Source organism: Drosophila mojavensis, unplaced genomic scaffold (assembly GCF_018153725.1).
Source record: "Drosophila mojavensis isolate 15081-1352.22 unplaced genomic scaffold, ASM1815372v1 contig_16, whole genome shotgun sequence".
NCBI classification, from domain to species: Eukaryota; Metazoa; Arthropoda; class Insecta; order Diptera; family Drosophilidae; genus Drosophila; species Drosophila mojavensis.
Window position 1 is genome coordinate 9,538,303 of NW_025318693.1, and position 15,603 is coordinate 9,553,905.

The 15,603-nt window shown below is 35.6% G+C and overlaps 2 protein-coding genes across 7 annotated transcripts in view; one reads left to right on the top strand and one right to left on the bottom strand.

Annotated features, from left to right (window-relative positions):
- Positions 1-15,603, bottom strand: part of LOC6572866 (sex determination protein fruitless) — a 136,184-nt gene that overhangs the window by 65,155 nt on the left and 55,426 nt on the right. The window lies entirely within an intron of this gene.
- On the top strand, positions 1,868-2,757 carry LOC26528727 (odorant receptor 59b). The gene has a single exon (XM_015166634.3). It carries the CDS (start codon positions 1,967-1,969, stop codon positions 2,741-2,743), a length of 777 nt encoding a protein of 258 aa, XP_015022120.3. The 5' UTR covers positions 1,868-1,966; the 3' UTR covers positions 2,744-2,757.

Below are 15,603 nucleotides of genomic sequence, written 5' to 3' on the forward strand. Positions count from 1 at the left end.
GCATACGCTCCAGAGAGTGTTGCACTTATTTGTTTCGGACTCTAAAGTTCTTGGGCTGGATGCCACCTAAACAGGGTATCCCACGTTATTTATACATGCTGTATTCTTGCTTCTTTTTCTACTTTCCATTGATATACGGACCATTCGGCTTGTTTCGAGGTCTCATTGGTAATTTAAAGAACTTTAGTCCTGGAGAGTTTCTGACTTTGCTGCCGCTAGACGCAAACGTACTAGGAGCGTCCATTAAGAGTTTTATCTTGCACATGTACTTGACGCGTGTGCACGAGACATTATCGACTCTAGATGATCTGGATGAGCGACTACAAAATGACAGCGATCGTAGGAAGGTCCATGTAGCAGTGGCCAGATCAAATTACATATTTTTCGTTTATGCTCAACTTTATCTATCCTATATGCTGTCTGTCTTCATGGTGGGAGTGGCAAATGGACATCCACCTTGGCTGATCTACAATCCGTTCTTTGATTGGCGCGATGGAACTGGATGCTTTTGGCTGCAGACGATTTTTGAGTATCTTGTGATGATATATGTAACGACGCTGGTTTTAATTAGTGACACATACACGATTGTGCTCCTAGTAAACTTTCGAGCTCATATCGATGTTCTCAAGGACCATATTCGCAACCTGCGCACCGACCCTCAACAGACAGAGAAAGAGAATTACGATGAGTTGGTCTCTAACATTATTTATCACAAATTAATCCTACGGTAAGTCCATTTATCTTAAATTTGAATTTCCTTTTTGCTATCAACTCCTCTTCACAGATGCTGTAATTTAATGCGTCCAATCATGTCGCAAACCATTTTCGTACAGTTTCTGTTGATTGGCATCGATTTGGGCTTGACTATAATCAATGTGCTATATTTTTCTGGATTATTTCGGGCAATCTCTGCGATCATTTTTGCTGTAGCTGTCTTATTAGAGACCTTCCCAATCTGCTATCCGTGCGATTTATTGGCCAAAGACTGTGAGGAACTATCGAATATTTTATGTCATTCGCACTGGATCGACGCTGAACCCAAATACAAATCCGCACTCAAATTCTTTATGCACAATCTGCAACAACCGATTGACTTTAAAGCTGGCGGTATTTTTGCCATATCATTGAACAGTAATATTCAGGTGGGTAGATAATTTGAAATTAAATATGAAAATAAATGATGGGTTAATTTTAAATCACTTTCAATCTACAGGTGGCCAAGTTTGCGTTCAGCGTTATGGCTATAGTTAAGCAAATGAATTTGGCCAATCGATTTAAATAAATATTGGAATTCCCGAGCTGAACACACATAATTTTCCTAATATAATAATAATAATAATGACAATGTAACCCTCAAATATAAATGGAATACAACCTGACAAACTCAATAGCCGCATGATGATCATTGTGCAGCAAATGAATCTGGCCAATTCGTCAAATAATGTTGAATTATAATCGATAATTCTCATGAATATAAATTGATTTGAGCACATTGATTGTTCAAAGACATAATTTTTATTGTAGTCCGTACGATGAAGTATAAATTCTGTAGACGTACTCCATATATGATTTTATTTTTTATGTATTTATAGATATAGGGCTACAAAGTCTAGATAGGAGTCCGATAACTGAGAGTGTTTGACTTGGAGATACTCAGCGGTATCCTTATATCATATAGTGCCAACCTTATTTTCCAATTGCTATAATTTGGATCAAAGTATTCGTAATCTAATCTAAAATTAGTTTAAATTTTTAGTTTGTAAAGCCAAATACTCATGTAGCATATTCAATGTGTGAGCGACGCCTTTTGTTTCTGATTGACATTCCTAGCTCTTCAATTCAGTATTGATAATTATACAGCCAATGCCAATTGAGGGACACCTTCGCAGCTGCTGTCAATCCCAGTGATATCCTTAAGTCGTATAAAAGCTAACCATTATTCGTATAGACCTCAGTTGCATTCACAATGACCGGAATATTCAGACTAATTCATCCAGCTCCGCTTGTGGTTCGCATACGCTCCAGTGAGTGTTGTACCTATTTGCTTCGGACTCTAAAGTTCTTGGGCTGGATGCCACCTAAGCAGGGTATTCCACGTTATTTATACATGCTGTATTCTTGCTTCTTTTTCTACTTTCCATTGATATACGGACCATTCGGCTTGTTTCGAGGTCTCATTGGTAATTTAAAGAACTTTAGTCCTGGAGAGTTTCTGACTTTGCTGCCGCTAGACGCAAACGTTCTAGGAGCGTCCATTAAGAGTTTTATTTTGTACATGTACATGACGCGTGTGCACGAGACATTATTGACTCTAGATGATCTGGATGAGCGGCTAAAAACCGACAGCGATCGTAGGAAGGTCCATGTAGCAGTGGCTAGATCAAACTACATATTTTTGGTATATGCTCAACTATATCTATCTTATACGGTGTCTGTCTTCGTGGTCGGAGTGGCAAATGGACATCCACCTTGGCTTATCTACAATCCGATATTTGATTGGCACGATGGAGCTGGATGCTTTTGGCTGCAGACGATCTTTGAGTATATTGTGTTGATATATGTGACTTCGGCGGCTTTAATTAGTGACACATACACGATTGTGCTCTTAATAAACTTTCGAGCTCATATCGATGTTCTCAAGGACCATATTCGCACGCTACGCACCGACCCTCAACAGACAGAGAAAGAGAATTACGATGAGTTGGTCTCTAACATTATTTATCACAAATTAATCCTACGGTAAGTCCATTTATCTTATATTCTAATTTCCCTTTTGCTATCAACTCCTCTTCACAGATGCTGTAATTTAATGCGTCCAGTCATGTCGCAAACCATTTTCGTACAGTTTCTGTTGATTGGCATCGATTTGGGCTTGACTATAATCAATGTGCTATATTTTTCTGGATTATTTCGGGCAATATCTGCGATCATTTTTGCTGTAGCTGTCTTATTAGAGACCTTCCCATTCTGCTATCTCTGCGATTTATTGGCCAAAGACTGTGAGGAACTATCGAATATTTTATGTCATTCGCACTGGATCGACGCTGAACCCAAATACAAATCCGCACTCAAATTCTTTATGCACAATCTGCAACAACCGATTGACTTTAAAGCTGGCGGTATTTTTGCCATATCATTGAACAGTAATATTCAGGTGGGTAGATAATTTGAAATTAAATATGAAAATAAATGATGGGTTAATTTTAAATCACTTTCAATCTACAGGTGGCCAAGTTTGCGTTCAGCGTTATGGCTATAGTTCAGCAAATGAATTTGGCCAATCGATTTAAATAAATATTAGACAAATAATAATAGCAGTAACACCTCCGCGATTCCCGAAGTAAACACATATTTAATTTCCCTTGTGTTGTAGCCCCATCCACTATAATGACAATGGTAATGTCAAGAGTTACTCTTTGATAACGACAATGACGCTGGCAATTATAACTCTGCAACCTATACATATATTTCTGAAGGGTTTTTTCTCATGCCATTGATCATGCTTATGAAAATAAATAATAAAAAATGTGCTTATTATTCAAAGATCTAATAATTGTTGTCGAATTAGTCTTTAAAGAAGTTTATTTTTAGTGTATTCCCAGATATAGGTTGCCAATTTGAAGTCAAAGTCTAATTAAAAGGCTCTACCTGACGTGGAGATTTTCAACGGTGTCCTGATTTCATATAGTGTTATCGTATGTTCCAATAGTTATATTATTGATCAAAGTATTCTCTAATTATTCGTAATCTAATCTAATATTTGGTCTGTATTATAGATAGCCACGTACTCATGCAGCATATTCAATGTGTGAGCGACGCCTTTTGTTTCTGATTGACATTCCTAGCCCTCCAATTTGCTATTGATAATTACATAGGCAATGCTAAATGATGGACACCTTCGCAGCTGCTGCCAATCCCAGTGATATCCTTAAATCATATAAAAGCTAACCACAATTCGGATTGACCTCAGTTGCATTCACAATGACCGGAATATTCAGACTAATTCATCCAGTTCCGCTTGTGGTTCGAATTGGTTCCAGAGAGGGTTGCACCTATTTGCTTCGAGTTATGAAGTTTATGGGCTGGATCCCACCGAAACAGGGTATCCTACGTTACTTATACCTGTTTTGGACTTGCTTGGTTTTCTGCATTCCATTGATTTGTGGACCGCTTCTTATGGCCCTAAGTCTCATTGTGAATTTAAAGAACTTTAGTCCTGGAGAGTTTCTGTCTCTGCTCTCACTTAATTTGAACATATCCGGAGCAATCATTAGGAATATTATTGTTTACATCAATATGGAGCGTATGCACGAGTCATTATCGATGCTAGATGATCTGGATGCGCGGCTGCAAACCGATAGCGATCGTAGGAGGATCCACGCAGCTGTGGCTAAGTCCAATTACTTATTTTTTATAATTGCTGAGTTTTATCTTATCTATACGATGTCTGTCTTTGTGGTTGGAGTGGTGAATGGGCATCCACCGTGGCTGTTCTACAATCCGATCTTTGATTGGCGTGATGGTATTGGTAGAGTATGGATGCAGACGATCTTTGAAAGTTATATTATGGTGTTAGTAGCAGTACTAGTTTTAATCGATGACACATACACAATTGTGCTCGTAGTAAGTTATCGCGGTCATATTGGTGTCCTGAAGGACCATATTCGCAAGCTGCGCACCGATCCTCAACGAACAGAAGCAGAGAATTACGACGAGCTGGTCTTCAATATTATTTATCACAAATTAATAACACAGTAAGTCTATTTGCATGGTTTATAATATATTTTCCTACTAACTCCTCATCTCAGGTGCTGTAACGTAATGCGACCAGTTATTTCACAGACAATTTTCGTACAGTTTCTGTTGATCGGAATCGATTTGGGTTTGACTTTGGTCAATGTGCTATATTTCTCTGGATTATTTCGCGCAATTTCTGCGATCATGTTCGCCTTAGCTGTAATGGTGGAGACCTTTCCATTCTGCTATTTGTGCGATCTATTGGCCAAAGATTGTGAGGATCTATCGAATATTTTATTCGATTCGCCCTGGATTGATGCTGAACCAAAGTACAAATCCGCACTCAAATTCTTTATGCACAATCTGCAACAACCGATTGTCTTTAAAGCTGGCGGCATTTTTGCCATATCATTGAACAGCAATATTCAGGTGGGTACATAATTGATTTTGTATATGGAAATAAATATTGATTAATTTTAAATCTACAGATGGCCAAGTTTGCGTTCAGTGTTATGGCTATAGTTCAGCAAATGAATTTGGCTAGTCGATTTAAATAAGCATTGGGAAAATAATACGAGAGAATAAATATAGAAATAATGCCACTGGAATTGCTCTGATCAACAACAAGAAATGTAATTTCCTTTGCAACCCAATCCATTGCAATGACAATGACAATGACAGTGACAATGACAATGACAATGACAATGACAATGACAATGACAATGACAGTGACAATGACAATGACAATGACAATGACAATTACAATGACAATGACAATGACAATGACAATGACAATGACAATGACAATGACAATGACAATGACAATGACAATGACAATGACAATGACAATGACAATGACAATGACAATGACAATGACAATGACAATGACAATGACAATGACAATGACAATGACAATGACAATGACAATGACAATGACAATGACAATGACAATGACAATGACAATGACAATGACAATGACAATGACAATGACAATGACAATGACAATGACAATGACAATGACAATGACAATGACAATGACAATGACAATGACAATGACAATGACAATGACAATGACAATGACAATGACAATGACAATGACAATGACAATGACAATGACAATGACAATGACAATGACAATGACAATGACAATGACAATGACAATGACAATGACAATGACAATGACAATGACAATGACAATGACAATGACAATGACAATGACAATGACAATGACAATGACAATGACAATGACAATGACAATGATAATGACAATGACAATGACAATGACAATGACAAAGACAATGACAATGACAATGACAATGACAATGACTATGACTTACTCTCGTTGCTTATCAAAATAAAAATATATATATATATATATATTAGTTTTATGTAAAACATTTACTTTTAAGCAAATTTGAATAGCAAAAATTTATCTTCGCGTCTGCTACCAATTACGAGCGGTATATAACATGGAAGCTAAAAAACGAATTCCCCCTATTTAAGGCCAAAATTTAATACATATACTTATTTACATATATGTATATCCAGATATACATACATACATATATTTATATGCAAGCATATTCAAATAAACGTGACGTCACAAATTGCCGTGCGAAATTCCACAAACTGTGAAAACAATTGCAGCAAACAAGCTACACAAACACACTAGGTGCCAAAAGTCAACTGCCAAAGGAGCTGCTGCTGCTGATCTGGTAGGTGTGTGTATGTGTTTGTGTGTGTAAGCCTCTGTGACAGCAGCACTTGGCTGACTGGCTGGGTGTTTGCTTGCAACTGCCCCACGTTTCAATATTGACTTTTGCATGTTACGGTAGCGCGGATTTGTGGCAAGCAAGCACTTTAGTTAAGCACATACATATATATGTATGTATATATATCTCTGTGTGTTTTTGTGTGCGACGAACTGTGGCTAAGCAGCTTGCTTACCTAATTAACTAATAGCCAAAGCTGAAAAGCTTTATTGTTTAGCGCATCAATCAAAGAGCATGAAGCAAAGAAAAAATGCAAACAAAACCTGTCTTGGCAAATTATTAAAAGGAAATAGTTGACATTCCTGTGTAAATATGCAATTGCAACGGTAACTACAACTGCAACTGCAACTGCAGCAGCAACGGCAACGGCAACAGGCAACAGGCAACAGCAGTAGCTGCAACCTGAATTGCAGCCAAGTTGTCGATGCTGGCTGATTGCCCCTATAAGGAGAACAGAACCCGTGCTTCGGGCAAAGCTAACTCTATTACAAGCAACGAGAACAAACAGCGAGCTTCGATAGATATAAGTATATATATAGGTTTAAATATATATATATCTGTGTATGTATAGTAGGACAAACAATTTCCGCTGCTGGCTGCTCCTGGGCATTGCCAAATGGCAGTAGTTATAAAAAATGCACAGCCTTTTTTACGATTCAGCAGTTATCATTATTTTATTCTATTTTTTGTTTGTTGTCGTTGTTGTTGTAGTTGTTGTTGTTGCAGTTGTTGTTGTTGTTGGCCAAGACAACTCGGTCGGTCGTGTTTGTTGGCCAAATAAATTCTATAAGTAATAAGCCAAGAGATGCAACGGACTGCACTTGCCCCAACTGGCCGACGTCGTGAACAGTTAGACGCTGCTTGGCGCTCAACTGGTTTGTGGCAAGTGCGGCAGCTTCCTTCTCTCCGGTACCTTTTAGCCAGCCAGTCAGCCAGCGAATTCTTGGCCAAAAGGGTATTTCGTGCGATACGAACAACAACAACAACAACAACAGCAGTAAAAACCTGGGCTATGTTTTTTCCGCTCAATGCGCCGAGTCTGAGAGCCAGTTCGTGCAGCTTGCTGCAAGTTGTTTGGTTGCAGCTAGATAAAAATGCAGTTAATAAAACTGTAAAAACTGGACGCATGCGCAGCACATACACACGCTCACATACACACACACTCACATGTACGATCGTTGGCCTAGGCAAGTGCAACAACAACAACAACAACTGCAACTGCAACTGGAACTGCAACTGCAACTGCAACTGTGGCACATTGCAAGCTTTTGCGCCTTTTGCAACACCATTTAATTGCCTGTTTGCATTTCACATGAGCCGCAATCCACCGAATTGGGGCGTGGTTCGCTGAGCTTTCCGCTTGCCCATACATATATCCATAACTCTGTCGGCTGGGCAGCTGGGGGCGTGGTTAGACATGGCTCCACTTTATGAAGACTTTAACATGACACGGCTGACTTGGCAGCCTAATCAGAATAGGGTATATGGTTAATTGAATTCCGATTAAGAAGTGAAAGAAGGTAAAAAACAGATCTTCCGGAAGTTGAAGAAAGTTAATGAAGGAAAAGAATGAATCAAACGTTATTTTATGTGTATATTTTATATTGAATAAAATAAAACTCCTGCTTGAGGCAGAAGAAGAGGGGCTTAAAGAAGTGTCGTCAGATGTATAGATTTATATAGAAGCGAAAGGAACCTAACCCAGCTGTTCATGGAAGGTACAAAAACAATTTAAGGGGAAGTGGTCTCTCTCTTTTATTATTTAGTATAATATTGATATATAATGGCTTTAAATTTGAAAAATATTTTTAAAATTTTGAAATTAAAGAGCTTTCAAAAATGTTATATTATTTTGTAATTTTCATAACTCAAATCTCAATAAAAAATTAATAATTACTTTGTATAATTAAATATATACATATATTACATATCCCGTAAAATTGTATACATTATATTTTATATATTATTATTTGAAATTTAATTCAACTAGAATATATATTTCTCTAACAATTTCGCAATTGGAACCATTCATGAACATATTTGTTTAAGGTATTCGCTGTGCACCAAAAGAGTGAACCGGCATAAAACTGACCTTCGTTCATTAACGACAGCCGAGCGCATAACAAGACATAAACCTCAAAAAAATGCCGCCATATTTGGCTAAGAAGTTAGAAAACCAGTTAGCTGCAGCAAGCACAACAACAGCAACAACAGCAGCAGCTGCTGCGACTAGCTAACTAACTAACTAGTAGTAAAATTAGCTTTAGAATTTTTGTATTGCTTTATTTTTTGGATTTTGGTTTTTTGCTAGATTTTTAATTCGCCAGCAACAGCAATAAAACTAAGATTTAAATATGTGAGTGAACGACTAGGAGATATCCTGCACTAGAGCTCTATAGGGTAACGGAGAAGAGACGGAGACGGGAGCGTCATACTGGTTCTATAATTTGTTGTATCTGATCGATATAAATCGATTTTAATGGCTATGTTATCGATAATTTAAAGCTGACTTGATATATTTTCAAGAAATTTCATACTAATAGATAATAAGACAGGCAGAGCTAAGACAACAGCAGCATTTCTACACAACCCCCATTATACCCCTTTTGCTGCTCTTCAATTTATTCAGAGTAACTACAAAAAAAAAAAAAAAAAAAAAAACGATGTGAAGAAAATGATATAAAAGACGATTCCAAAAAACATGCTGAATTAATTTCGCATTAGAACACGCGCATGCAACGCGGCCAAAACGCAGCCAAATGGCAATCCGGTAACTGAACCGAGACGCGGGTCGACTTCTAGTTTTTGGCTTAGTCAAGCTGCATATCAAAATTAGAAAAAAAAAAAAAACATATTATACAAAACTTGTTTGCCAAACACAACGAAAGAACTAGAAACAAATAAAGGAACAACTGTTTAAGATTGTTTGCTAAATTACAAACTATTTAAAATATGTTTGAAAAATATCTAGATAGACCACTATGCTAAACACAGCTCTGGGGCGTGTTTCTTTTAAAATGATAAATCTATGCTAGGCTATTCGTCTGGTTTATTGCGTGGCAACTGGACTCTGACTAATAACACCGCAAGTTTTTAAGGGAAGTTGGCCATAACCATGAATGCCATGCATAAGTATAAAGAAATATAAATATTTTCTATTTTGACATGCCCCTCTATATAATATGATATTATTATTATTCATTTGCAAAACTTGCTGATTTTAACTGAAAGAACTTGTATCTTTAGACATACCTTCAGCTTTATTTTTGGCATAGCTAAACAGCAATCCAGCTGTCAAATTTTGGGTTCCTAGCTACAAATCTATCTATTAACCACATCCCCAATAACTGTAGTTTTTCATGTGATAATTGAATATAATATAGTATAATTGAATATATATAGGGCGAGATGGAGAGTGAAAGAAAAGGAGAGAGAGGAAAGGCTAAAGGAAAGGAAAAGGAGAAGAACGAGAAAGAGAAACAGAATGAAAGAAAGATAAAGAAAGAGAGAGTGAGAGTGAAAGAGAGCAAGAGAGGAAGAGATAGAGAGATAGACAGAACAAGAGAGGGAAAGAGAAAGGGGGAGAGGAGAGGCTAAAGGAAAGGAAAAGAAGAAGAACGACGAAGAGAAACAGAATGAGAAAAAGATAAAGAAAGAGAAAGTGAGAGTGAGAGATAGAGATAGAGATAGAGAGACAGACAGAGCAAGAGAGAGAAAGAGAGAGAAAGAGAGACAGTCTTTATTATATGTGAGGTAGTATGAAGGGCTTTACCGAACGGTGTGGCATGCTGCCTACACAATTTTAACAGAATGGCAACGCCAATGCAAGAAGCAGAGTTCGAGAAGAACATTGTTACAGGTAAGACATACAAACGGTTGATAAACGTCGTTTAGGTAGTGACAATTAGCTCAAATATGACGTAAAATAAAATGAAATAAAGTTGTCTAAGATTGAACTCAATCATTATATTCTCAATGCTCTGTGTAATTAATGCCCTGTTAATATATACACAATTGTTACATATATATACTAAGATAAAACTGTTACGAGTCGAATAAATGCTGCGACATATACTAACAGCAACGCTAATATGATTTAAAAGACGAAGTCAAGGTTGGATTATGACAACTTGCTTTATTGAATATCAACTTAAGACTAACAATTGTAGGTCTATTGACACGTATTTATGCAGTATTTATTTATGAGTATTCAGTGTTGGGCATTTCACCACACAATTCCAACACATTAACAATGTTGCGTCAACTTCTAATTGTCTATTATGCACTGTGTGAGGCTGTGTGAGTGTATGAGTATTCAGTGTTGGGCATTTCACCACACAATTCCAACACATTAACAATGTTGCGTCAACTTCTAATTGTCTATTATGCACTGTGTGAGGCTGTGTGAGTGTATGAGTATTCAGTGTTGGGCATTTCACCACACAATTCCAACACATCATCCGAATACTAGACCTAGGTCAACGAAGCTGCGCGCCTTGCAAAGACGAATCAGCTTAATGACGCGACCATACAGCTTCTGAATATTGTAGACGTAATCAGTATGATTATGTCACTTCCCTCTCCTTAAGAGGCGAGCCTGCGAGTCAAGGTGACACAGACGGGTAAAGTTTTGGTAAAGTTGATTGTGTCATCTCGATGATCGTGTTTTCCTGTTTTTGCTCTTCTGTTTCGACTGATGGCGTTGTTTGTTTGTTGGGCTCGTGAATTTGTTTTTTTTTAAATTTTGTTCGAAATAATTTTATGGGGTTACAAGATACATATTTAAAATATAGGATTACAATTATGAATATGGTTATTGTGATTACAATGATTGTATATGTTAAAGTATTATTTTGTGATACAATTTTTACAATGTCATCATGTTTTATAGGTTTTACTTTAATAATTTCTATTGGGGGATACAATGGTGTAAGGTCAACTTCTAGTTGAAAATAGTTATCGCTTACAATTATGTCGTTTATTTGCAGTTTACATTGATTGATATTTATAATTTTGTTACCCTGAATATTAAGACTAACATTATTATTATTATTTTTTTTTTTTTTTTTTTTTTTTGGCAATTTTGTTTTACAATTGTAGAAGTTATGTTCCAAGTTACAATGGTATTTGGCTTAATTAAAGATTTTATTATCTTTCTCATAATAAGAAGTTGTGCTAATGTAATCGAGTTGATAGCCATTATGATCAGGATATGGGATAATTTTGATTGTATTAATGGATTGAAAGTCAATTGGGATATGGGAAATGATAGTATGATTATGAAGTAGAAACCTGTGGAATTTGAATTTGGTTAATTTTCTTTAATTTTTTAAACTGAGTTTTATAGTAACGTGTAATTCTATTTCTGTTAGTAATTTGGTAATGATCTGGATCTATTTTTTCAACATTTTTATTGGCTTTAAAGGGGTTTTCTAGTTTTCCTTTTTGTAATGGTCCTTTTCGATATCTGGTATCGACTTCGTATTCTTGTCGGTCACTGTTGATTTTATTTATTACTTTTTCTTTATTTTCTTGAGTGTTTAACTTTGGTTGTCCCGCATATAAAAATATGTGTGCAGGAGTTTGTCCAGTTGTGTCATGCTTAGTCTTGTGATTGTAAATGTAAAGTATGGTTTCTATTTTGCTGAGTTTATTTTCTTCGTCATTTAAAGTGTTGATTATTCTAATTTTTTCGTTTATTGTTTTGTGTAGTCGTTCTATGTCTGCTATTCCTGTTTTTGTAGTATTTAATTGTAATTCTACTCCTTCATTTTCAAGCCATTTTTTGAGTGCTAAGCTGGTAAATGCGCCGTCTCGGTCAGCTTTTAATAATTTTGGCTTTCCTAACTGATTGAATATACGCATTAATGCATTCTTGCATTCTATCCAGTCTTTTGCTTTAATATTTTCAAGAGTAGCGAATTTTGAGTAAATGTCTATGCAACTAAGATAATGTTTGCCTTCAGAGGAATAAATGTCTATTACAAATTTATCGCGACAATGTTCGGGTCTGGGAGTAATTTTCATTGGCATGTTTGTGTTTCTGTGTTCGGTTTTTGCTAAATTGCAAATGTTACATTCGTTTACTATGTTTTGTGTCAGTAATTGGCTGTTGGGGAAATAGTAAGTTTCACTGAAGAGTTTATTTGTTTTTTGAATTCCGGGGTGTAAGAGTTTTTCATGGGTTTTCAAAATAAGTTCTTTAAATTCGGCATATGAGTTTATATTTTTTAATTGAATGAGGCTTCGTAGAATTTTAGTGTGGCTAGTGTTGATAATTTCTTTATGTGCGTTTTGAATGATTTCGAAATCTGCATCACTGTCTATAAACATTGCACTAGTTTTTGTACAAAAATAGTCAATTAAATATTTTTCGGCTTTGTCTTTAGTCATGTTGTCGTATGTGATGTGAATTATAAGTTTTTTGAAGTAATTCTGTTTTGTAATATTTGGAATGCCTTTGGAAAATATAATTTGTCTTTTAAATGTGTTTATTGGTTTCTCTGTAATGCAAATTAAATTACTGTTATCTTCGTCAGCGCTATGTTGTGTTTCTTCTCCGAAATAAGTCTGTTCTATTTTTACTCGCGATAGAGCGTCAGCTATGTGGTTTTCTTTTCCTTTTATGTATTTTATGTCAAAATCGTATTCTGATAATTTTACTCTCCATCGGGTTAATTTTGAATTTGGCTCTTTCATTTTATACAACCAACATAATGGTTGATGGTCACTATTGATTTCAAAATGTCGACCTAGAAGGTAGTGTCGAAAGGTTTTTTGTTGCCCATACAATAGCTAAAAGTTCTTTTTCTATAGCGCTATAATTGGTTTCGTGATCATTGAGGGTTCTGCTAATAAAACTGATAGGATGTCCGTCTTGAGAAAGTACAGCTCCAAGGGCTACGTTACTTGCGTCAGTTGTTAAAATGAATTTATTTTTGAAATCTGGAATTTTTAAAATTGGGTCATTGGAAATAAGTTGTTTTAGCTTTTCAAAAGCTCTAATGTATTCTGGATTTTTAGTGTCTATTTTTGCGTCTTTTCGAAGTACTGTTGTCATTGGTTTGGCTATGTCTGCAAAATTTGGAATAAACTTTCTATAATAACCGGTTAGTCCGAGAAAACCTTTTATTTCTTTAGTTTTTGTGGGAATAGGATATTTTAGAATTGCCTTGATTTTATCAGGATTGGGTTTTATTCCATCCTTAGTTATGACGTGTCCTAGGAAGGAAGTTTCTTGTTTTAGAAACTCACATTTGTCAAGTTGTAATTTGAGATTTGCTTCAGAAAGCTTCTCGAAAACTAATTGCAGTGAATGTAGGTGTTCTTTTAAAGATGTTGAATATACAATTATATCGTCAAGATATACTAAACAGTGTTTATTTATTAACGGTCGCAAAACATTATTCATGCAACGTTGAAAGGTTGCAGGTGCATTCTTTAATCCAAATGGCATACGAAGATATTCATAATGGCCATTTTTTGTGGAAAAGGCTGTTTTTTTGATGGAATCTGTATGCATTTCAAGTTGATGGAAACCTTTTGCAAGGTCGATTGTTGTGAAATAATTGCATTTGCCTAGTTTTCCTAAAATCTCATCCATGTTTGGTATTGGGTGTCTGTCATTTATAGTTACGTCGTTTAATTTTCTATAGTCAATTACGATTCTAAATTTTTGTTTACCTGAAGCGTCTTGTTTTTTCGGTACGATCCATAAAGGACTACAATAAGGGGAATTACTGGGGCGTATTATACCTTGATCTAACATGTCTTGAATTTGGTGTTCAACTTCTTGTTCGTATGCTTGTGGATAACTGTATGGTTTTGTATACAAAGGTGAATTGTGAGTAGTGTTAATAACATGTTTTTCTTGATTACTGAAACTAAGTTGATCGCCTTCTTTGAACTGAATGTGTTGATATTGTTTCAATAAACTTATTAAATTAAATTTTTCTTCTTCATTTAAATGGTCTAGTCGGTAAGGACTTGAGTTGATAGATTCTTGATTTTTAGAATTATCTCTGATTGGGTTGTTGAGGTGTTGATAAGTTTCAAGAATTGGTTGAGCTACGAAATGATTTTGGTTTGTGATCGGAATATCATTGATTAATTTATACTTTTTATTGTATAAATTAACAGTTTGGGATTTATAATCTATAACGGCTTGTGCGTCTGAAAGCAGTTTTCTACCAATTAGTAGATCGTAATCTGGTGAAAATTGATGTAAAAGAAATTCATTATTACTTTTGAACAAGTTGTTTGAAAGAACATTCACCTTTTTGTGATAGTCAAAGGTCCATTGCTGGTTTGAATAAGACAATCGGTATCGTGAATTGGTAAATTAAAAACATTGTATGTCATCATATTAACAGTAGATCCTGTATCTATTAAACATTTTATATTTTTTCCTTTATAGGTGATAATTATGTATTGTTGGTTTCCGAGGCTGGCAGCTGAAAAATTTTCGGCTTTCTCGATTTCTATTTCATTTGGTTGTTCTGTTTCCTGTTCGGTTGTGGCTGGTTGTGTGTATGTATAGTCTGAGGTTTGTGGATAACTTTGTTCTTGGTAATATTGAGGATAGTATTGGGAATAAGAAGCTAATTGATTATAATATTCTTTCTGCATATAGTCGTGATAATTTATCTCTTCTTGATTTCTAGTTTCTTCATCTATACTCATTTTACTTTGTTCACTTTCTGCTTGTCTAACACGCTTTGTTGGTTGGTTGGCTACGCCAAAACTATTGAAAGGAGTTTGTTGTGGAGTTGTTTGTGTATGTTGTCCAAAACGATTATTGTCAAATTGATTTTGTCTGAAAATTGGTCTAAGTGTAGGGTTAAATGGTCTAACTGGGTTAGGCGTTGGTTGCATCGGTCGAGGTGAATAATGATTAGGTGGAAGATATGGTTGTTGAAAATAAGGTTGATATGGGACATAAGGATGGTTTGGTTGAAGAAATGTGGGAAACTTTTGAATATTTGGATTTGGATAAGTTGGCTTAAAATTTTTATCTTGCTTTACTTTGTTTTGATTTAAATTTTGACAGGGTTCATCAAAAAGATTTTTTTCTTGTAATATGTTAATTAGTGAT